Below are 21,377 nucleotides of genomic sequence, written 5' to 3'. Positions count from 1 at the left end.
ACTCTTATTTTTTTTTCAATCTCTACATCAATCTTTCTCACTTAGATCTCTCTTATTTCATCTAAAAAGTTCTAAAAAATAAATAAATAAAAATCGTATTTCATCTAAAAATCAATTTTTTTCACTTGGATCTCTCTTATTTCATCTAAAAGTCAAATTTTTTCACTTGGATCTCTCTTATTTCATCTAAAAGTCAAATTTTTTCACTTGGATCTCTCTTATTTCATCTAAAAGTCAAATTTTTTCACTTGGATCTCTCTTATTTCATCTAAAAGTCAAATTTTTTCACTTGGATCTCTCTTATTTCATCTAAAAGTCAAATTTTTTCACTTGGATCTCTCTTATTTCATCTAAAAGTCAAATTTTTTCACTTGGATCTCTCTTATTTCATCTAAAAGTCAAATTTTTTCACTCGGGTATTTCTTATTTCATTTAAAAATCAGTTCTTTCTATTTGGGTACCTCTTATTTCATTTAAAAATTAGTTCTTTTCACTCGGGTATCTCTTATTTCACCTAAAAGTTCATTTTTTCACTTGGGTATATCTTATTTCATCTAAAATTCCATTCTTTTCACTTGGGTATCTCTTATTTCATCTAAAAAGTTCATTTTTTCACTTGGGTATCTCTTATTTCATCTAAAAGTTCATTTTTTTCACTCGGGTACCTCTTATTTCATCTAAAAAATCATTTTTTTCACTGGGCTACATCTTATTTCATCTAAAAATCAATTCTTTTCACTCGGTTTCATCTAAAAAACAGTTCTTTACACTCGGGTATCTCTTATTTCATCAAGAAAACTTCTCATTTTCTCTTATCTAAGTTCATTGAATTGAGGGTCAAGCTCAGTTTAAACAATGGGGGATGAGAACAACAAGAATTCAGTTAGCTCTGAAACCGCGCGAATTTCGGTTGAAGTTAACAATCTTCCTAATTTTCTTCAATCAATCAGGCTCAAATATGTCAAACTTGGTTACCACTATTTGATCAGCAATGCTATGTATCTGTTTTTGGTTCCTGTTTTGGGGTTACTTTGTGTTCATGTTATGACTATTTCAGTAGATGACTTAATCCAATTATTGGATAAATTGAAGTTCAATCTTGTTACAGTGATTTTGTGTTCTGCTCTTGTTGTTTTTTTGGGGACACTTTATTTCATGACAAGGCCTAGAAAAGTGTATTTGGTTGATTTTTCATGTTATAAGCCTAAGCCTGATGTTATGTGTAGTAAAGAAGTTTTCATGGAGAGATCAAAACAAGCCGGGGTTTTCACTGAGGAGAATTTGGCCTTTCAGAAGAAGATATTAGAGAGGTCGGGTTTAGGGCAAAAGACATATTTTCCTGAGGCACTTTTGAGAGTGCCCGCGGAACCTAACATGGCTGAGGCAAGAAAAGAGGCTGAGATGGTGATGTTTGGTGCTATAGATGAGTTGTTGGCGAAAACCGGGGTGAAGGCTAAGGATATTGGGATACTTGTGGTGAATTGTAGCTTGTTTAATCCAACACCATCACTTTCTGCTATGATTGTTAACCATTACAAGCTCAGGGGAAATGTTATGAGTTATAATCTTGGTGGAATGGGATGTAGTGCTGGACTCATTTCTATTGATCTTGCCAAACAACTATTGCAGGTTTGTTCTTTTTAACTTATATAGTCTGTTCGATTAAGTTTCTGGAAAGTCAAAAGTGGAGTATTTTAGAGTAGTTAAGTGTTTGACCAAGAAAAATAGATGTTTTGAATAATAATACAAAATGTTTTTCAGAAGCTAAAGAAAGAAGTATAGTTTTTCTCCAGAATCATGAAAGCTTGATCAAACATAAACTATTGATCTAATACTGTCAAAAGTGTTTTTCAAATTGAGTACTATTTTTCAAGATACTTTTCTTGAGAAGCGTTTCAAGACTAAAAACACATTTCAAAATAAGTAGATTTTTGGACATTTGGCGAAAAAGGCTTTTATTAACTTACTAGTTGTGACCTTGGTGTTATGATCCACTAACATTCAATCCTTTTTAGTTCTATCGCTACAAAATCTTAATAGTTTTTTTTTTGGGGTCTCACAATACAGTGTACTTTTGTGTTTTTGATATGGTTGTTATCACATCCTCTTCATAGAAGGAGATGTGATATTTATCCGATTTCAAATATTAGTCGTTTTCTGTAAAAATGAATTTGTTTCAAAATATTTGACAGTTTAGAAAAACAAAAAAGAGTCATTCTGTTACTTCCAGTCCAAATTTACTTTAACTGCTCTAATCAGTAAAGTGTTCAATAAGTGAGATGTTTAACTGAATAAATATTCTTATGATTAATATTACTATTAAATGTCTTTTTTGACGAATTCGCGAAAATCTTAAAAGACAGATAATATGAAAACTAGATAGTAAAATGGAGTGGACAACATTAATGTCCAATGTCTACTAGTTGGCAATTCTTGATGATTAATGTCCCACTTCTCAAAAAGTGTTTCATTAACTTTCTCTCATGTGGGAAGGTGAACTCAACTAACTTATGAGACAAGAGTGACAAACATTGATTGTACAAAAACATGAAACTTTACATTGTACTATTTGAAAAGGACACCCGGGCTGCACCCTAAGGGATGTGATGTAGACATCTTACCCTTAGTGATTGCTTTCACGTCTCGAACTCGTGACCTATGATCTATTAGGAAGACAACTTTACATAGTTCTATTTACTAACTGTTTGATTTTTATCAATGTTGATGTATCAGGTGAATCCTAATTCTTATGCACTTGTAGTGAGTATGGAAAACATAACACTCAATTGGTACTTTGGCAACAATAGATCAATGCTTGTCTCAAATTGCATATTCAGGATGGGAGGTGCTGCAATTCTTCTGTCAAACAGATCATCAGATCGTCGACGTTCCAAGTACCAACTCATCCATACAGTACGTACACACAAGGGCGCGGATGACAGGAGCTATGGTTGTGTGTTCCAGGAGGAGGACGAGAAGAAGGAGATCGGTGTTGCCTTATCGAAGGACCTAATGGCTGTTGCAGGGGAAGCACTAAAAACTAACATCACAACTCTCGGGCCATTAGTCCTTCCTATGTCTGAGCAACTCCTTTTCTTCATGACATTAGTCGCGAGGAAGATCTTTAAGATGAAAATCAAGCCTTACATACCTGATTTCAAGCTGGCATTCGAGCATTTCTGTATACACGCTGGTGGAAGGGCTGTACTGGATGAGCTCGAGAAGAATCTCGAGCTCAGCCAGTGGCATATGGAGCCATCAAGAATGACACTTTACAGGTTTGGTAACACATCAAGCAGCTCTTTATGGTATGAATTGGCTTATACTGAAGCTAAAGGGAGGATCAAGAAAGGAGACAGGACATGGCAAATTGCATTTGGTTCTGGATTTAAATGTAACAGTGCCGTGTGGCGCGCGTTGAAGACGATTAATCCTGCTAAAGAGAAGAATCCATGGATGGATGAGGTTCATGAATTCCCAGTTGAAGTACCTAGAATGGTCACAATTAATGATTCTTGAAAAATAATTTTTAATTTTCCTCCAGTAAAAGTTATGTAGTAGTATTATCATTCTTTGTTACCTTAAGGATTGCAATGTACAATGTAATTTGATTTGATTATTTATATAAAAGTGATACCAAATATTCTATTTTCTAGCAAATGAAGATCACAAACACGACGAAGAATTGTTAATCTGAGAAAATAAATGGTTACAATTTGTATTTTGTTTACCTTAAAAGGAAAATTCACAGTAATAATGTATGGTTTGAGTTGTACATTTTCATTGTGTTAGAAACAAAGCACATATAATCCATTGCATGTCAGTTTATGTGACACGTTTTCTTTTTAGTTTGTTCAAAAAGAATAATACTATTCTCTTTTGGAAACTATTTAATCTTAATATCGTTGTTTTACCATTAATAACATGATTCGTTAGAATCTACTCATCTAAAAATTCTAAATAGAAGGAATGCATATAAAGTCAAGACAATTTAAGCTTAACGGTTATCGTTATCTACCAAATTCTAAAGCTTTCGAGTTTGCCTTCTTTCTAACATATGAAATATGGGGAGAGAAAATCGGCATAATATTGTAGGAAAATTTACTATGCAAGAAGTGCAGGAAATATACTTAAAAGAGCTAAAGAGAGAAAATAAAAAGACATGTGAAACTCTCATCACCACTTGTTTAAAAGGACAATTCTGATATATAAATGGCTGACATGTCAAAGGTCTTCTTCAATTTCTTAAATTTTGCGTTCATTCAAACATCGTTCATCTAAAATGAAACGAAAGAGGTTGTTACAACAGTATCAACTAGTTGTATTTGGGGTTTTATGATAAAGTGACTAGAACTTTGTATTAAATTCTAAGTAATAAATGCATGAAATGGTAGATGCAAATAGCTGAGTAAAGATGGAACCAGCTGTTTTGTGTCCTTAAATGAGAAGGGGAAGCTGGCAAGAAGCGGACAACAAGGAGCTGGAAATAGCTGCAGCAACAGTAGGAGGAAAGGCGGCTCTGGTGCTTTGGTATTGAGTTCATCCGAATCCAGTATTTTCTGTTAAGATATGGCACCTGGGCTTAACTCAACTCCAAAAGCTAGCTCATGAGGGAAAGTCTGTTCAAGTCCACATAAGGAGACCAAATTCCCATCCCTCTACCGATGTGGAACATCTTAACACTCCCCCGCACGCCCAGATCTTAACTGCAGCGTGAACACTTCTAAATGGAAGCCATCATCGGTGAATAACAAATTGGGATGGGTCTGGCTCTGATACCATGTTAAGATATGGCACCTGGGCCTAACTCAACCCCAAAAGCTAGCTCATGAGGGGAGGTTTGTCCAAATCCATATATAAGGAGACCAAATTCCCATCCCTCTACCGATGTGGGACATCTTAACATTTTCAACATTGAATATGGATTTTTATGTGAAAACGCACCAAAATTTTAACAAATAATAAATCTGAGCTTATAATTTAGAAATGCAATGTGTTTGATGCTAAAAAATGTAAAGGTCAAACTTGTCAACTTAAAATTTAGAATCCGCTAAGGAATAGGGGTGGATCTAGTGCTTCAACATTGAGTTTATTCGAACCTAATATTACTAAAATTGAGTATATACATTTTATATCAAAATACACAAAATTTTCAACAAATGTTAGACACGGTATTTTGAAGTTCAATCCATTTGGATCCACCTCTGCCCAGCAAATATTTATCCGAAGGGATAGGCTACAACAAGAGTAGGTATAAAGGTGGATTCTTTGGCATCGAGTTCATCTGAACCCTATGTTTGTGACACTCAATATAAAATTTATATCATGATTTTTAAACCCATAATATTAGAGGGACGATAAGTCCAATATTAACAACCTTGAATGTCGAACCCATCAAATTAAAATTTTGAATCCACCTCTCCCCAATAATATTTATCTGAAGGTACAGGTAGGTGTAGCCCAAGTTCTAAACTAAGTTTTAGCTTAAATACCGCGACAAGAATCAAGCTCATAAGAAACGTCTAACCGACACATTACGTCTTACCCAAGTATTCTTGAACCAAAGACATGAGGACTAGCCCATAATTAGTGCACTTGCCTTGAGGAGAAAGAACAACTTACCAAAGTCCTAAATTTTACATTTAAGAGCTAGATTAGTGTTTAAAGAGTACAAGAAGCAAGTTTAACTAATAAATATTTAAGGTTGAACTAATATGTACATCAGAATGTCAGCACAAATCCACCCAAGACAGCACTCTGGGTTACATGCCCCAAATCCCACAAGCTGATGCAACTTTGTTGCTTGGTCGTGATGTTAGTTCATATAATATCCTTGCGAATATGTCTGAGTACCTTGGATCCCCGAAGAGCATTTCTGCGAAGGCATTTTCATATGATAGGAGGAGGGGCTTGTTCTGCGGCTCCAACACAAGGTTTTCCAAAATAGTTGCTGCTTTCCTGCAAATTTCTGGTACTGGATGTGGCATCTTGATCACTTTCAACAGTCGATCAATTGCCCTGAAGTTCAATGTGGCGAATCAGTCATTCAGATACAAAAATAAGAGGAATCTGTTAACCATAATTAGGTCAAATTCTGTCACTTACCATCGCTCACTGGCCAGCTTCAAACGACAGTCCATATTTATCTCTGCAAGGTTATATAATGCACCTACAGCAGCTGCTTGAGCATCAGTAGGTGGAGAGCTCATTATATCGACCAAACGTGTATATATCTGCACATCTCACAAATTGTGTTTAGTGAGTTTTCTGAACAATCATAAAAGTACAGATGGAAATTTAGTACTGCAGCTGTCAAAATGAACATCAACCTGTGAAGCAAAAGGAAGTAGGAAGGGTTCATTGTCAGGATTTATTATAAGACGACCAATTAATTCAGCAGCGCCAGAGTGCCAAGTCTTCACAGCAGATCCCAGCATTCCCATGAGAGCCTTGACTGCACGTTTCTCCCTGGATCAAGAAACAAACAACTCAATTTAGAACATACAGAAACGAAAAAAAACCTCCACTCAGTATAAGAGCCAATAGTACAAAGCAAGCAACTGACAAGTCAAATGCTTACGTCATTTTGATAAAAGAAGGTTTTGAGGAGCTAAAGATCCGAAGATTCAACAACAAAGCCAAATTCACTACAGTCTCGAGGGCATTTGTGACAAGTTCCTCATCCTCTGTCAACAAAAGAAATCCGAAATCAAAAATAGGTAGAGAGAAACATGTTTTAAATGGATATGAGTTGAGAAAACATTTTAATCAAGAATATCTGGCATTCAGCCATCTGTCAATTTTTATATGCTTTGCTTGAGCCAGGGTCCATCAGAAATAACTTCTCTACCTTCACAAGGTGGGGGTAAGGCTGCATACACACCACCTTCCTCGATCTCACTTATGGGACTACACTAAGTATGTTGTTGTTGGCATGCCATGCAACAACATAATCAAGATTGTCAACAAAGTCCAAGCAGTCTCTTTAGATTATACCAGGCAAGCACAGGAATCTTAAATTGACCCTTTTCATTGGAAAGTATAAAATGAAGCCACATAAGTCATTTAACTTCAATAAGCTGACAACAATAAAAAGGTGATTAAACAGGTAAGGAATTCGACTATCAGAAGTATGGAATGTGCTAAATATTTAGGGAGGTTTCCAAGGAATAAACAAGAGAGAATTCCTCTAGAATGATAGAATTTTCTCAGTAGGACTTATTGGTCTAAAAAGTCAATTACATACATCATTAACAATCAACATCCTCCTCAATGTATAACCAGGAAGATGGATTCAGAAGATAGATGAGTAAATGTCTTAGATGAGGAGAACATAATACAAACTGCCACATGATAGATGGCAAATTTAAACCAAACACAAAAAAACTAAGATTAAGTTTAAACCTCTTTTCCCACCTGTAACATAATCTTCAAGACATTGAAATATGGTTTCAAAGCAATGCCTGTGCTGCGCCATGATGACTTCATTATCTGGCATGTTAGAGAAGTTACGGATAATGTTTGAAGCAGCGACAGCACACAGCTGTTTCTCAGCACGCCCCTCCTCATCCAAGTTAAATAGGCCGTCTTCATCAAAATTCCAGGCTCCAGGGCGAAGCTTGTTAGCACACTTCAGAACAGATGCCTCTTTGTTGGAAGATCCAGATCCAGTACTGTGGTCAAAGGATACATGGAGCACGTAACACAAGGCAATTAAATTCAGGGTAGGATCTGCATTGCAGATTCCATGCATTGGAAACTAAGATTTACAACAAAAGGCATCTGGAAGAAGACGGAAGGGGTGAGGGCATGCTGAATTACCTAGGATGAGGTGAGGGATTATCCGAGTTCAAGGCCTCATATTCATTTCCAAATCCAGTAACAGCTGAATTCGCACCCAATAGTCGAACACGTGGTGTCTTCACAAGCACCCTTGGTAACGTTATGTCACGCCAGTCATCTATCTGTCAAACAGATCATTGCCATCACTATGATATTAAATAGGGAAAAACTAATCAAGAGTCAACCATGAAGCAGAAGTTACACGGAAAACATTGAGAAACATACAACTTGAAGTAGAGCATCAAGCAACCCAGGAATTTTCGCAAGAGGGGTTGCATCTTTGCGGATTTCATCTTTCTCTTTAAATGATAGCAAAGTGAGAGCGTTTAATGCCCACGTCAGCTCACTCTTCAATCCACTTTGAAGTGCCAGAACAATCCTTTTATTATTCTGATCTGTAAGAACAGAAGATTGGTAACCAAATGATAATCATAAGCATATGTGGCTGGAAAATGCATCATTTAATCCACATCCCTGTCTTCTACAAATGCTTGTATTATTTCCTCAAATTCAACAGGTCAAAACAAATTTTCAGAAATGCTGCAATTTACATAAATTGTGTTTTATCTTACGCCAATAGTACCTTATGCGGATCAGAAAATATTTTAATTTACTTACCTTCTACCAATGCCTGCACTATTTCCTCAAATTCAGCAGGTCAATCAATTTTTCAGAAACGCTGCAATTTACATAAATGGTGTTTCATCGTACACCAATGGCTGTACCTTATGCGGATCGGAAACTACTTTAATTTTGCTTAGATTGGGTTGACCAAATTGTTGGAATGTTACAGTTGGAGTACTGGAAGAGTCAAATCTAGTCCCAAATGGATGTCCTAGAGGTAAAGGCAAAAGGCATACAAAAGCTCAAGAACTATTAGAGCTTTAAGTGCAAAGCACAATCAAAGCATATATTTGCAAAGGACCTCAACTAGTCCACCAGATATCTGCTACTTTCCACCGCGCAGATGCCAAATAACTCAGGCCCCCTCACCCGACACTTTGACATATGGAAAGTTTATGTAGCTTCTTTTGACTCGATGGGCTTTACACATTTACCTCCATGGTCCATTCCATTCCATTGACATCTACGTCATACCCTTTGGTAATACAAGTAAAATACTAAGAATATAAAAATATACAAAGAATTGTAAACATCTATAATCTATACATGTTGAAAGTTCGAAGCTCCTAGCGAAATGTTATTCACCTTTTTTACCCTTTAAAATTAGATTTCATATTGGATAAAATAGCCATTCTATTATCTCCCTAATTTTTATGACTTTGAAATCAACTAAGATTTTGGTCATTATGTCTTTACTTATTTGAATTATTTAGGAAGTCCTAATGACTTCAAAATTAATTAAGAGTTTACTTTATATAAATTCTTTCCTTGTTTTAAAAGAACTTGAAAAATATGGAAAATAATGGCTTTTATGGGCCAAAGAACACAACTAGGAATATAAGTCCATTGAAAGATAAGTCCATTTCGACTCCAAGTTTAGTCCCATACCAAATACGTGGTGATTGTAGAATACTGACATTCATTTTTGGAGATTAGTCCATTGAATACAAGTATGTATACGGAATTGTTAAAGTAGAGTTATTGTACAACTAATACTTCAAGCTCGAATAGAGCATAGCAATTACAGATTGGATCTAGATTTATATTTTCTATATCTATCTAAAAGCACGAAGGCCCTTCCCAAAATGTTGTTCCCTTTTTTACCTCTTAAAATTGATCTCACAGTTGACAAACTAGTCATCTAATTATTTTCCTAATATTTAAACTTTTGAAATCCACCAAAAATTTTGTTATCAAAACTTTCCTTATTTGAACTAGGTAGGAAATCCTAAAATTTTGGTTATTAAAACTTTCCTTATTTAAACTAGGTAGGAAATCCTCAAAATCAAACTTCCCTTAAAATTTTCTATCATTAGATTGAAACAGAGTCGACCTTCCCTCAATAGTAGAGATAACAGACCCAATAGACATTAGACAAAGGAGTTGTTGTATCTGCACGAGAAATGCTTTCTTGGAAGCTCTTTGTTAATATGATTAAAAAGTGCTTCTTTATTCTCAACACTTATATAAGAGGTTCCAGATATAATGTACTATGTCCGGTACTAGTGAAGGATGCACTATTTAATTGGGCCTTAAGAGGACAGAAGATAAGACTTATGCATGTGGGATGTTGATTCATTAATTGGAAGATATTTGTTGAGCTATAAGCCTATGTAGCAGACGGTTTAATCATATACAAGGCCGATAATCGAATAAAGTTTGATAGTGAGGCTAGGAGGTGAGCATCTACCTCCAGATTACAGACCGAGAATCAAGAGGCTGAGTTCTGCACAATAACACCTTCATGAACACCTGACAGTGGCTAGCACAGTCCCTTATTAACATTAGTTGACAAATTCACATTAAAAGGACAGATGAGTATTTTAACCCATTCTTCTTAAAAAGATTATTGCAATTGCACAACTATGGAGAATTTTTCCAAGTGACTAATCTGAAGGAGCCACTATACCACCTTAGACGACAAAGGAAGGGGGAGGAGAGGCAACTAAGAACACAATCCCAGTGTAATCTCATAAAATAGTCATTTTATTATCTCCCTAATTTTTATGACTTTGAAATCAACTAGGATTTTGGTCATTTAATCTTTACTTATTTGAATTATTTAGGAAGTCCTAATGACTTCAAAATTAATTAAGAGTTTACTTTATATAAATTCTTTCCTTAGTTTAAAGAACTTGAAAAATATGGAAAAGAATGAATTTTATGGGCCAAAGAACACAACTTGTAATATAAGTCCATTGAAAGATAAGTCCATTTCGACTCCAAGTTTAGTCCCATACCAAATACGTGGTGATTGTAGAATACTAACATTCATTTTTGGAGATAGTCCATTGAATACAAATATGTATACGGAATTGTTAAAGTAGAGTTACTGTACAACCAATACTTAAAGCTCGAATAGAGCATAGCAATTACAATTGGATCTAGATTTATATTCTCTATATCTATCTAAAAGCACGAAGGCCCTTCCCGAAATGTTGTTCCTTTTTTTACCTCTTAAAATTGATCTCACACTAGACAAACTAGTCATCTAATTACTTTCCTAATATTTAAAATTTTGAAATCAACTTAAATTTTTGTTATTAAAGCTTTCCTTATATGAACTAGGTAGTGGTTTGGGCTTGGGACTTCCATGTTGGAGGTCTCAAGTTCGAAACCCCTTGCCAGCGAAAGCAAGGGGTTTGCCTTCTGGGTCGAGCTCGTCATGCCGGGCTTGCCTAGTGCGGGTTACCTTTCCTATGTGGTTTGCGAGCTATTGCATAGGAGCGGGGGTTTTACCCTGTGCGCACCCAAAGGGTAGCGGCTGCGGGTTTCCCTTGTCATCAAAAAAAAAAAAACTAGGTAGGAAATCCTAAAATTTTGGTTATTAAAACGTTCCTTTAAACTAGGTAGGAAATCCTTAAATCAAACTTCCCTTAAATTTTTCTATCATTAGATTGAAACGGAATCGACCTTCCCTCAATAGTAGAGATAACAAACCCAACAGACAAAGGAGTTGTTGTATCTGTACGAGAAATGCTTTCTTGGAAGCTCTTTGTTAATATGGTTAAAAAGTGCTTCTTTATTCTCAACACTTATATAAGAGATTCCGGATATAATGTACTATGTCCAGTACTAGTGAAGGATGCACTATTTGATTGGGCCTTTAGAGGACAGAAGATAAGACATATGCGTGTGGGATGTTGATCCATTAGTTGGAAGATATTTGTTGAGCTATAAACCTATGTAGCAGATGGTTTAATCATATACAAGGCCGATAATCGAATAAAGTTTGATAGTGAGGCTAGGAGGTGAGCATCTACCTCTAGATTACAGACCGAGAATCAAGAGGTTGAGTACTGCACAATAACACCTTCATGAACACCACCTGACAGTGGCTAGCACAGTCCCTTATTAACATTAGTTGACAAATTCACATTAAAAGGACAGATGAGTGGTTTAACCCATTCCTCTTAAAAAGATTATTGCAAATGCACAACTATGGAGAATTTTTCTAAGTGACTAATCTGAAGGAGCCACTATACCACCTTAGACGACAAAGGAAGGGGGCAATAGAATGATGGCAAAAACAAGAAAGTGGAGAGGATAGCTAAAAAGAGGGGACCACGGCATCAAGGAAATAGATCTAGATCATAGTGGGGGAAAAACACAAAATTAGGTGACACTAAAGAAGCATCGGTAGAACCAATGATCAGAGAACAAAAGGAGTAGCAAAAAGGCATCCCTCAACAAATTGAGAGGCATGAGAGTATCTAAGACAGCTTATCTATCCCGTGAGTTTTTCCCGAGTTATAGTGACGAGAATTATTTGAGTAATCATTTATGAACATTACTAACTTGAGCAACGAAGTGAGCTTTGGACTTGTTTTCTTCGGTGAGCTTTGCATAAAAGGTTCCTATAAACGCACACTTGTTCGAACAAACCTAGATGCAGATCAACATCCTTCAGGACTGCCTTCTCCCGAAGGATCAATCAGCAACTGTAAATTGTAATACACCCAGAGCTCAAGGACTGAGAAAAATCAACTATCCAAGTAGATCTCAGGTCTAGTGAGGAATGTCTTTCCTTTCTGAAACCCTGCCCTCTATGTTATTGTTTCCAGGCCATTCTGAGAGTCAACATTTTTGTATTTTCAATTCTATATTAAATTCTCCAATTTGACACGTGATTCCAAAATGTGCAACAACATACCCAGTGTAATCCCATAAAATGTGCATTTGACTCAAAGGCGAACTTTCACTAGACAACAATGTTTATATATTTAGGTTCCAATATATGGCCATGATCCTGGGTGTCTAGCTCCTCAACTTGACAAAATTCAAACAAAGTCTCTACTTCCTACTAAAAGACCAAATGTCTAAAAAGAAGGCAGCAACAGCAGTTGTGACACTAGGAATAACTTTCCTGGGGAGCATCTCCGTTAATTTTAACAACATTATTCTACATAGAGTAACTGGAAAAATTAAATTCATTTGTAGTTCAACAAAAAAATTAAATTTAGTTTTAAGTTACCAATTTTTAAAAAATGAACTAAGTTTGTTGCAAATAGGTGAAATTCCCTTTCAGGGTACTGGCTATTTATTCCACCCCTCTCACTACTTTTTTTATGATTGTGGTGTCCGGGCCAACTTACACGCACCTCAACTAATTTCACGGGATACCTCCCACCAACAACTGGTAGCAGATAACTCTGTTAATCAAGGTTATGACAGATAGGAAGAATCACCTAGTGTTTTTTTGCCTCCTTGAGTTTTGAAGGTGAGACCTCAAAGTTCTCAACCACTGACCACTAGGCCACACCCTTGGGTGCCTCTCACACTACTTTTCTAACAGCATTTTTCTCTGTAGTTAGGGATTTAGGTTAGAAATTCTTTTTCGAATCCTTGAAAGCTATTGGATACGAGTAAAAGTTAATTTCCTAAACAAGGAAACAACCGGCAGGATACAACTTCAACTTGACATTACCGTCCATTTACTCACACCTTATACTATGGTAATTCAAATCCCTAAGCTTCATCACGGACATCCGGACAAGGCCAAAAAATTCAATAATTCAGCTCAAAGTTACACTGGTAATGCAAATGGCAGTACAAAAACTCAAATAAATTACTCAAAATTACATTTATAAAACCACCTAAATTTCATTCATATATATACAGATTCATTATCCACATAGCACTACAAACCTTCACCTCCTTTTAAACCTATAAAGTTAATGACAAAGCATTCAAAATTCAGTATGATACACATACGATAAGGCACTAACTGACCAGCAAATGCATAGTGAACATGAAGTGAAGGTCCGAGAAGCGTTGGCGGAGCTACTGAGTCGGCAGCACTGGATGCGGCTGCCGCTGCAGCAGAGGCAGCGGCGGAGTTACTGTTTACGCTGCCTAACGGACGTCCTCTCTTAGCTGCCGGAGTAGCTGAGCCACCGCCAGCTACACCACCGCTTTGCCGCTTCTGCATCTTTTTCCCGCTTATTTCTCCTTTCTGCTATGCACAAAAACCACTGTGAAGAATTCGAGGTGCGTGAGAGAATAAATGCTGAAACAATGGGTCGGGTTTTCATATAAGTCCAACATTGAGCCCATGGTTTTTTCATGTAAGTCCAAATGTGTTTTCTTTTCGAAAAATTACATAAATACAAAACTTAAAATAGGGAAAATTAAGCAAATACCTCATAAAAGTAAAATAATTACAAACATATACCCCTTTATAGTCATACCTCACTAAATATTTTACATTATATACCCTAACTAATTTCTGAACAAGAAACCTTAATGATGTCACACCCAAACTTTCGGAATTGGATATAGTTAACCCCAAATGTATGAGATTTATGTATTTTATATTACTTTTTTTAAAAAAAAATTATTTGATGTCCGATATCTTCATTAGAGTTTGATTAATTTGAATTCACGACATGTAAGGTCCATTCGAGAAAAGCACTCCATGTAAAAAAAAATCATAGTCAAAACTCAAAATTAAGACATCTGATTAAACAAGAGTAACTTCATTTGTTGCACCACATCATTTGGTGGTGAATTTGAAGTTTCAATCATAAAATTTAAAAATCCAAAACATTAACATTTTTTTGTGATAAGCCGAAAATTACTAGTGAATGTCATAAATCGTTTTATGCTTTAAATAAATTGATCTTTATTTTTATTCTTCAAATAAATTGATCTTTAGTTTTATCCTTTAGCAATTGAACTTATATCTAATATAATGGACATAAGTTCTTAAAAAAATAAAGTTATATAATTTATAAAATACTAGTATGATATAAAAATATAAAATTTATGACTGGTAAAAAATAAGTTAAAATATAAAATTTATGTCTGGTAAAAAAAAGTTATTTACACTTAGGTGCAAAAAAATTTAAAACTAACATTAAAATAGCAAATGACCCCATGAACACACAGTTGAAAGCAATACTATGGACACCATTATTTATACCAAAAGTAGCCACTTTTTGGTTTGTTTCAAATTTTAACCATAATTTAGAAAGTATTATAAATCTAGCAACAACAAAAAAATGATTTGTGTAAGCATAATCCTTAAGTAAGCCCAAATGAAGGTTTGAAGTCAATAGAGACATAATATCCATAAGTCTCACAAAGAGAACCATATTCATAACTATTTATTGAAATTAATAATTATTTGAATAATTTGAAAATTAGACTTTGTAATAATTTAAGTTGAAACTATTATAATTTTTTTTGATGACAAGGGAAACCCGCAGCCGCTATCCTTTGGGTGCGCACAGGGTAAAACCCGCGCTCCTATGCAATAGATCGCAAACCACATAGGAGAGGTAAACCGCACTAGGCAAGCCTGATGCGACGAGCTCGACCCAGAAGGCAAACCCCTTGCTTTCGCTGGCAAGGGGTTTCGAACTTGAGACCTCCAACATGGAAGTCCCAAGCTCAAACCACTGGGCCACCCCGAAGGGTATGTTGAAACTATTATAATCCGAACATGTTAGAATTGATTCTTACAATTATATATAAAAAATTTACATTCGTCAAATTTTTAATTTTCTATTTGTAGTTGTGGATTAAGCGTACCATCATGATTTGATGTTAGCAAGACTTCTTTGATCTTTTGAGTTTATAATTGTCTTGAATTCAATATCTACTCTATTTAAATATCCATACTAGCATAGTGTAGACCTTGAATGGCTCTTTCATGGCCTTCTGAAGCTCTCGATTTTTTCTTATACTTATTTAAAGATGTGTACATTCATAATGTTGTGTTTTAAATTACATATTTCGTACTGCTTTTCATCTCCTTACCCTATCGTGTCTCCTATTTTTTCATTTGAAGTTTTTTTTTATAACAATTACAATATCCGATTAAACATATCATTTAAAATTGATCCTATAAAATTTATTGATTATTAAAAACAAAATACATATAGTATTTTTTTATTTCACAAAAGCTCCTTCTTCCTTTGTTTTGGCACAACAATAAAACTAGGATTATAATTAAATCAATTTATTCTATTAAAAGAGGTGTGTATCTCGAACTATTTCACTATACAACAAACATCAAATAACTTTGTTCATCAAAATTAAAATATATGAGAAAAGATAATCTAGTATTTTATCTTTACTGAGAATTGCACCCGTCAAAAAATTAAGCAATTTCTTTTCATACACTTAGCTTTGATGAGTAAAAAATATTTCATAAAATTAATCGAGATGCGAACATTGAGTACTACCTCTGACAAGTCACATTTCAGTGCCATGGTGGCATTAACAGCATAAAATTTTTGTCGTCTCGTCTCCTTCTTCCTTTTTATTCTTTTTGAATATTTTTCTCTAAAAAAAATTCCAATTTCTTCGTCAAAAAGGCAATTGTCATATAAAAAATTCGATTATTCATCTTCGACCGAATTTTTCACCGTCGATTCTAGTTCCGATAATTGACGATTTCATCGAAATCGGAAATTCGAATCAATCAACTTTGATCGGTTTTTGTTTTAGATCAGATCTGTAAAAGTCATGGGAGGTTTCGTATCGAGATTCTGGTTCATGATGTTTCCAGCGAAAGAGTACAAGATCATTGTTGTTGGATTGGATAATGCTGGAAAAACGACGACGCTTTATAAGTTGCATCTGGGTGAGGTGGTTACTACCAACCCTACTGTTGGTAGTAATGTTGAGGAGCTTGTTTATAAGAACATTCGATTTGAGGTGAGCAAACACTGTATTTGAATTTCATAGTGCTTTTTTGTTTTGTTGAGTTATAATTGGATTATTCAATCATTTTGCATCTAGTTTATGCGTGAAATTGAGCACCAAATGGTGTGATCTAGTGGTCAATGAAGTGGCTTAAGAACTGTGAGGTATTAGATTAATTCCTAGAAGAGATGAAAAACACTAGGTGATTTGTTCCTATCTGTCCTAGTTTTGGTGGCCTTGGTGGATAGAGAGTTACTTGGTATCTGATGCTGGTCGGAGGTTGTAGGTATCATGTGGATTAGATTTATGAGTGAAATTGAAGTATAAAGTTGTTCCTTAGTGGACAGAGTTACCTGGTACCTATTGCTATTATGTTGTTGGTGGGAGTTTGTAGGTATCATGTGTAATTAGATTTATGAGTGGAAGTGTAGTACAAAGTTGTTCCTTAGTGGACAGAGTTGCCTGGTAGCTATTGCTATTATGTTGCTGATGGGAGGTGATATGTATCCTAGTTTGACGAACTATGCGGATGCTAGGCCATACACCACGGTTATCAAGAAGGAAAAAAGGGGTTATGCGTGAAATTGTAGTATAAAGTTGTTATGTTGATAAAGAAGGATTGATTTTTTAAATGGGTAATTTTTGGGTTAGCTTGCTCCAAATTCCCCATAGAGGCCTGTCTTGAACTCGTAATAGCCTATGCATAAGCAATCATCATGATTGAGGAAGCTATTTTAGTTTGGTAATGATTCAGCCTAGATTATGACATTGGATGTCTGTTAATCTCGGACAGATGGGAAGAAATAGCTTTAGCTTCTTCTCATGCTGGGATTAGAACCCATGTCTCCCATGGGCTTCAATTCCAACTGCTTTGAATTGCACGAAACCACACACTTGGGTGCTCAGAAAAGAACGATTTTTGTTTAACAGATATATTACAGAAATGAATTGGTTTGATCCATATATATAAATGGTAATTGCAAGTTGAGGAGATTTATTTGGTATTATCATTTAGTTTTACTTGTTTAACTTGGTATACGTGCTCAGAAATGAACTGATAGACATTTGCTAACATGCTTTTGAGAAGGTTCTGGTTGCTAATGGGAAGAGCTCAGTTTGTTCCATGCTAGTGATTAGCACTTGTAATGAAGAATTTATCCGTTTCTCCTGGAATGGTGGTTAATGAGATGTTATTACTATTTGACAGATTCTAGTATGAGAACATGACCTCTACATTGAAAATAACCCTGGTATTGACCCGATATTTACTTTATAGTTTATAGAATAGGCTAGCAGCAGCTAATGTGTACCAATCTGGAATCATTTAAGAAATTATCTTTTATGATATCCCAAGGTCTGTTTGGACAAACACATATTCAGCTGGCAGTGTTAAGCTTGTCAGATTAAACATTTTTTCTTTTTCTTTTTAATTTGAAGTTGTTCTGATATTTCAATTATAGTGTGAGTGAGAGATACGATTCTGTACAAGTCTGTCTATGAAAATAATAATAATTTGAAGATTTTGTTTCTGAGGAAGCTATCCTTTATAAGTTGATTGTGTACATGATGGTTTTCAATATCACTTAATCTGATTAAGTGACCGAGGATAGGACAGATGTCGGTAATATAGGGATTCACCAACTTAAATTTAGTAGTTGGGAATTAGAAAATTTGAGGTGGATTTTGGCTGAACTTTTGAGGAAATGTATCACATTTTAGTCTAACTGATGGATCAAATGATGGAGAAGTAGTGGGTCAAGTTTTTTAGGATCTAGGCGGAGGAGGAAGAAGAAGCAGAGGTAGAAGAAGGGTGAGGAAGGCAATAGCTTGGTCAGTTCTAACTCAGAAGGGTTAATCTTCACAGAAGAGGATCATTTTGACAGGACTAGATCAAGTTGTTCTTTAATCTACAAATGCTTGCTGATGACGAAAAGGGATCACAGTTTCTTATAGTTTATTGATGTGATGGGGGTGAAAGCCACATAAAGTATGAATAAGAAAATAGAGAATTCCACAAGAAGTACATGATTGTGAAGAGTCCTACATCTATGCTGATTGGAATATTTAAGTGCTCCAAAAAGGTTAAAAAAATAGAAAAGTTACATCTATTTGTACTTAAGTAGAAGTGTTTGATATGTTGGAAGTAATTCTCCATGTATGTTTTCATAGAAAGTATTTTTCTAGTGTTTGGTTTGTGAATGGAAAATAAGTTTTTGGCAAAAAGTATGTACTAAATATTAATAATGGTGTCAGCAAAGCATAGTGTTTTGATGGAACTTTTTATTACTGAAGATCAATAATTATGTGGTAGTTGGAGCAAGTAATATGAACTTAAGAATTAAAGATAGCAGAAAGAAAGATGACTTACTTCCTAAGTGAGAGAAGTAATTTCCCCCCTCTTAATAGCAGAAAAATTGGCTTCTCTTAAAAACGATATTTGTCTTGCCAAGAGCACCCTAAATACTTATCTATTTCTCTTTGTCCATAGTGTCTACATGAGCGCCAAATTGGTAACTTCTCATGCTGTCCTTCAGTCTTTCTACCTCCTCAATTTCCAGTCTAGCGACATCTGTCTGAGATTTGTGGCATCGCCATTCAGTTCCAAACATGTTCCACACAATATACTATAACCTGTATGTAATCGTGCAATGCAGCAACGGTTAACATCCCAATAGGAATGGGCTAGTTGGATGTCAATCTGCAGAGTAGGATTTTGGGCACCATCCCTTGACTTAAGTTGTTTCAGCCCTCGAGCGAGTTTAAAGAACTTTCTATGAAAATTCTTAGTTTGGGTAATTCATAATTCTGTGATGAGTGATTGAGTGGTCCTTCTAGTCCCATGTTGCTATTCAATTATTTTGCTGTTTGATGCAGCACATGAAATATTAAACAGATGAAATAGGTTTATAATGTGCAACTTTATTTTCATGATGACAACTTGTGAAATCATCTTAAGTGCTGTTTCTTTTTCTCATAATGGTGTTCTCCCAGAACAATTGACACCTTGACAGTGTGGTTTTACATGATAAGATTCTTCTTTTTCGATAACCGAGAAATCCCGAGGGCCAGTGGCACATGGTCCGCAATGCTGTAGATAATGGGCTCACCCCTCTACCCTTCTTTACTTTTAACCTTCTCCACTTAAATTTCGGTCTTTTGGCTGCGCCAGGGTTTGAACCTGTGATGCCCGTAATAAGATTCTTAACTTAGGTGGGTTATAGTGATGCTAATTATAGTGTTCTCATTCTTTTCCATCTTTATGCACAGTGCTTTATTTCTTTTTCCCTACCCTTTGTGGAAGTTGATTCAGTAGTATTTGTTGTTGCTCTTGTATCTTTTAATCAAAATGGTTAATTTTGTGGACCCATTATCTCTAATGAGGAAACATTCATCGCTTAAACAGTTAAATGATCTTATGGTCATAAAGACCACCTAATAAAGAAGAATTTCACTTTCTAAGAGCAGGTAAGGGTACCTTTTGGGCCTGAAGTACTGGAATTTCTAAATTTCTCTGAATGAAATAATTCTGATGACTTTTTAATCTGTGAAAATGAAACCGTTTACAACACAGTCAAAGATATCTTTTCCTTGAAAGATGACTACTACTATTTTCTGAATCACCCCAAAACCTACAATCTTTTTTTTTTACCAAATTACTTCTTTTGCCCTAATTGAATGATGTCCTTGTTACATGTGTGTGTCTCAACTCTCAACATTATCAGCTATTAATGTACTCGCCTCTGGCAACCTTTAAGGTCACTAAATAGGTAAGCATATTGGATTTTCAATATAATTTACTGTCTTGCATTCACCCCATTTAATAATAAAATTGTTTTGTTGCTCAGGACTAGTAATGCTAGAGCCAAGAAAATACTTCTGCTGAACCTATCTAACAAAAAAAAAAAAAATCTTCTGCTGAACCCCTCTTAACAACCGGAATAACTGAGGATATTTGTTTACTCCTTAAATTATAAGTTACCATTATCCTCTCACTTTTTTTTCTCCATTGACAAAGTGTATTGACAAAAGACTGCAGGTTAATTTACATGTTGTTTTGCTTTTTATATCTGGAGAAATAGATGAAGACAGTTCTGTTTATCTTACTCCTTTCTTTCTATTTTATTCTGTTTTTATCAGGTCTGGGATCTTGGTGGGCAAGAAAGACTGAGGACATCATGGGCAACTTACTATCGTGGAACTCATGCTGTCATCGTAGTTATCGATAGCAGTGACAGAGCCCGTATTTCCACTATGAAAGACGAGCTGTTCAGGTTGCTCCCACACGAGGAACTGCAAAATGCAGTTGTACTAGTCTTTGCAAACAAACAGGATCTTAAAGATGCCATGACCCCTGCAGAGATAACTGATGCACTTTCCCTTCATAGCATCAAGAACCACGATTGGCATATACAAGCCTGCAGTGCCCTGACTGGTGACGGTTTATACGATGGTTTAGGATGGATTGCACAGAAAGTTCCTGGCAAAACACCAACCTAGACGTCGTTAGACAAAGGGAATTGTTCTTTTTCTGTATTCACAGAACTAATATGAAACTCCACGCCCTTGCTGTAAGTTTTTATGTGTAGTTCATACTCTTTACCATATACATTTCCTTGAAGAGCTACTGGTTTTGGTACATCTGAACCTTTTCTAATAGCTGTGACAATCGACTCCTGCAAGGATATACAAGATTTGAATATTCTGCATTGCAAAGTTTATATCATAACTCAGTGTAATCCTATAAGTGAGGTTGGATA

The 21,377-nt window shown here is 35.5% G+C and overlaps 3 protein-coding genes across 3 annotated transcripts; 2 read left to right on the top strand and 1 right to left on the bottom strand.

Annotated features, from left to right (window-relative positions):
- The first annotated feature begins 675 nt into the window (after positions 1-675).
- On the top strand, positions 676-3,655 carry LOC102594691 (3-ketoacyl-CoA synthase 11-like). Its single transcript, XM_006355985.2, has 2 exons — positions 676-1,629; positions 2,734-3,655. The coding sequence occupies exons 1-2, from the start codon at positions 856-858 to the stop codon at positions 3,517-3,519; spliced, it is 1,560 nt and encodes a 519-aa protein (XP_006356047.1). The 5' UTR covers positions 676-855; the 3' UTR covers positions 3,520-3,655.
- A 1,921-nt stretch (positions 3,656-5,576) lies between these two features.
- Positions 5,577-13,953, bottom strand: LOC102594360 (armadillo repeat-containing protein LFR-like). The gene is made up of 8 exons (XM_006355984.2): positions 13,699-13,953; positions 8,068-8,237; positions 7,822-7,964; positions 7,417-7,673; positions 6,581-6,686; positions 6,330-6,468; positions 6,106-6,233; positions 5,577-6,018 (listed from the first exon to the last, which is right to left on the bottom strand). Exons 1-8 carry the CDS (start codon positions 13,895-13,897, stop codon positions 5,763-5,765), a joined length of 1,398 nt encoding a protein of 465 aa, XP_006356046.1. The 5' UTR covers positions 13,898-13,953; the 3' UTR covers positions 5,577-5,762.
- Positions 13,954-16,235: 2,282 nt separating this feature from the next.
- LOC102594033 (ADP-ribosylation factor-like protein 5) lies at positions 16,236-21,343 on the top strand. Its single transcript, XM_006355983.2, has 2 exons — positions 16,236-16,632; positions 20,758-21,343. The coding sequence occupies exons 1-2, from the start codon at positions 16,441-16,443 to the stop codon at positions 21,115-21,117; spliced, it is 552 nt and encodes a 183-aa protein (XP_006356045.1). The 5' UTR covers positions 16,236-16,440; the 3' UTR covers positions 21,118-21,343.
- The last annotated feature ends 34 nt before the right edge of the window (positions 21,344-21,377 follow it).

The sequence above is a fragment of the Solanum tuberosum genome, unplaced genomic scaffold, assembly GCF_000226075.1.
Source record: "Solanum tuberosum cultivar DM 1-3 516 R44 unplaced genomic scaffold, SolTub_3.0 scf00214, whole genome shotgun sequence".
Lineage (NCBI taxonomy): Eukaryota > Viridiplantae > Streptophyta > Magnoliopsida > Solanales > Solanaceae > Solanum > Solanum tuberosum.
This window is presented reverse-complemented; position numbering and strand designations above follow the sequence as displayed.

Bases quoted from the DNA above. Each gene is read 5' to 3' on its own strand.
- LOC102594691 (XM_006355985.2), top strand. From the start codon at position 856: ATGGGGGATGAGAACAACAAGAATTCAGTTAGCTCTGAAACCGCGCGA. The intron at 1,630-2,733 runs GTTTGTTCTTTT...TTGATGTATCAG, and splicing joins TTGCCAAACAACTATTGCAG to GTGAATCCTAATTCTTATGC.
- LOC102594360 (XM_006355984.2), bottom strand. From the start codon at position 13,897: ATGCAGAAGCGGCAAAGCGGTGGTGTAGCTGGCGGTGGCTCAGCTACT. The intron at 6,234-6,329 runs GTTGATGTTCAT...TGAGATGTGCAG, and splicing joins TACTTCCTTTTGCTTCACAG to ATATATACACGTTTGGTCGA. The intron at 6,019-6,105 runs GTAAGTGACAGA...ATTGAACTTCAG, and splicing joins AAGCTGGCCAGTGAGCGATG to GGCAATTGATCGACTGTTGA.
- LOC102594033 (XM_006355983.2), top strand. From the start codon at position 16,441: ATGGGAGGTTTCGTATCGAGATTCTGGTTCATGATGTTTCCAGCGAAA. The intron at 16,633-20,757 runs GTGAGCAAACAC...TGTTTTTATCAG, and splicing joins ATAAGAACATTCGATTTGAG to GTCTGGGATCTTGGTGGGCA.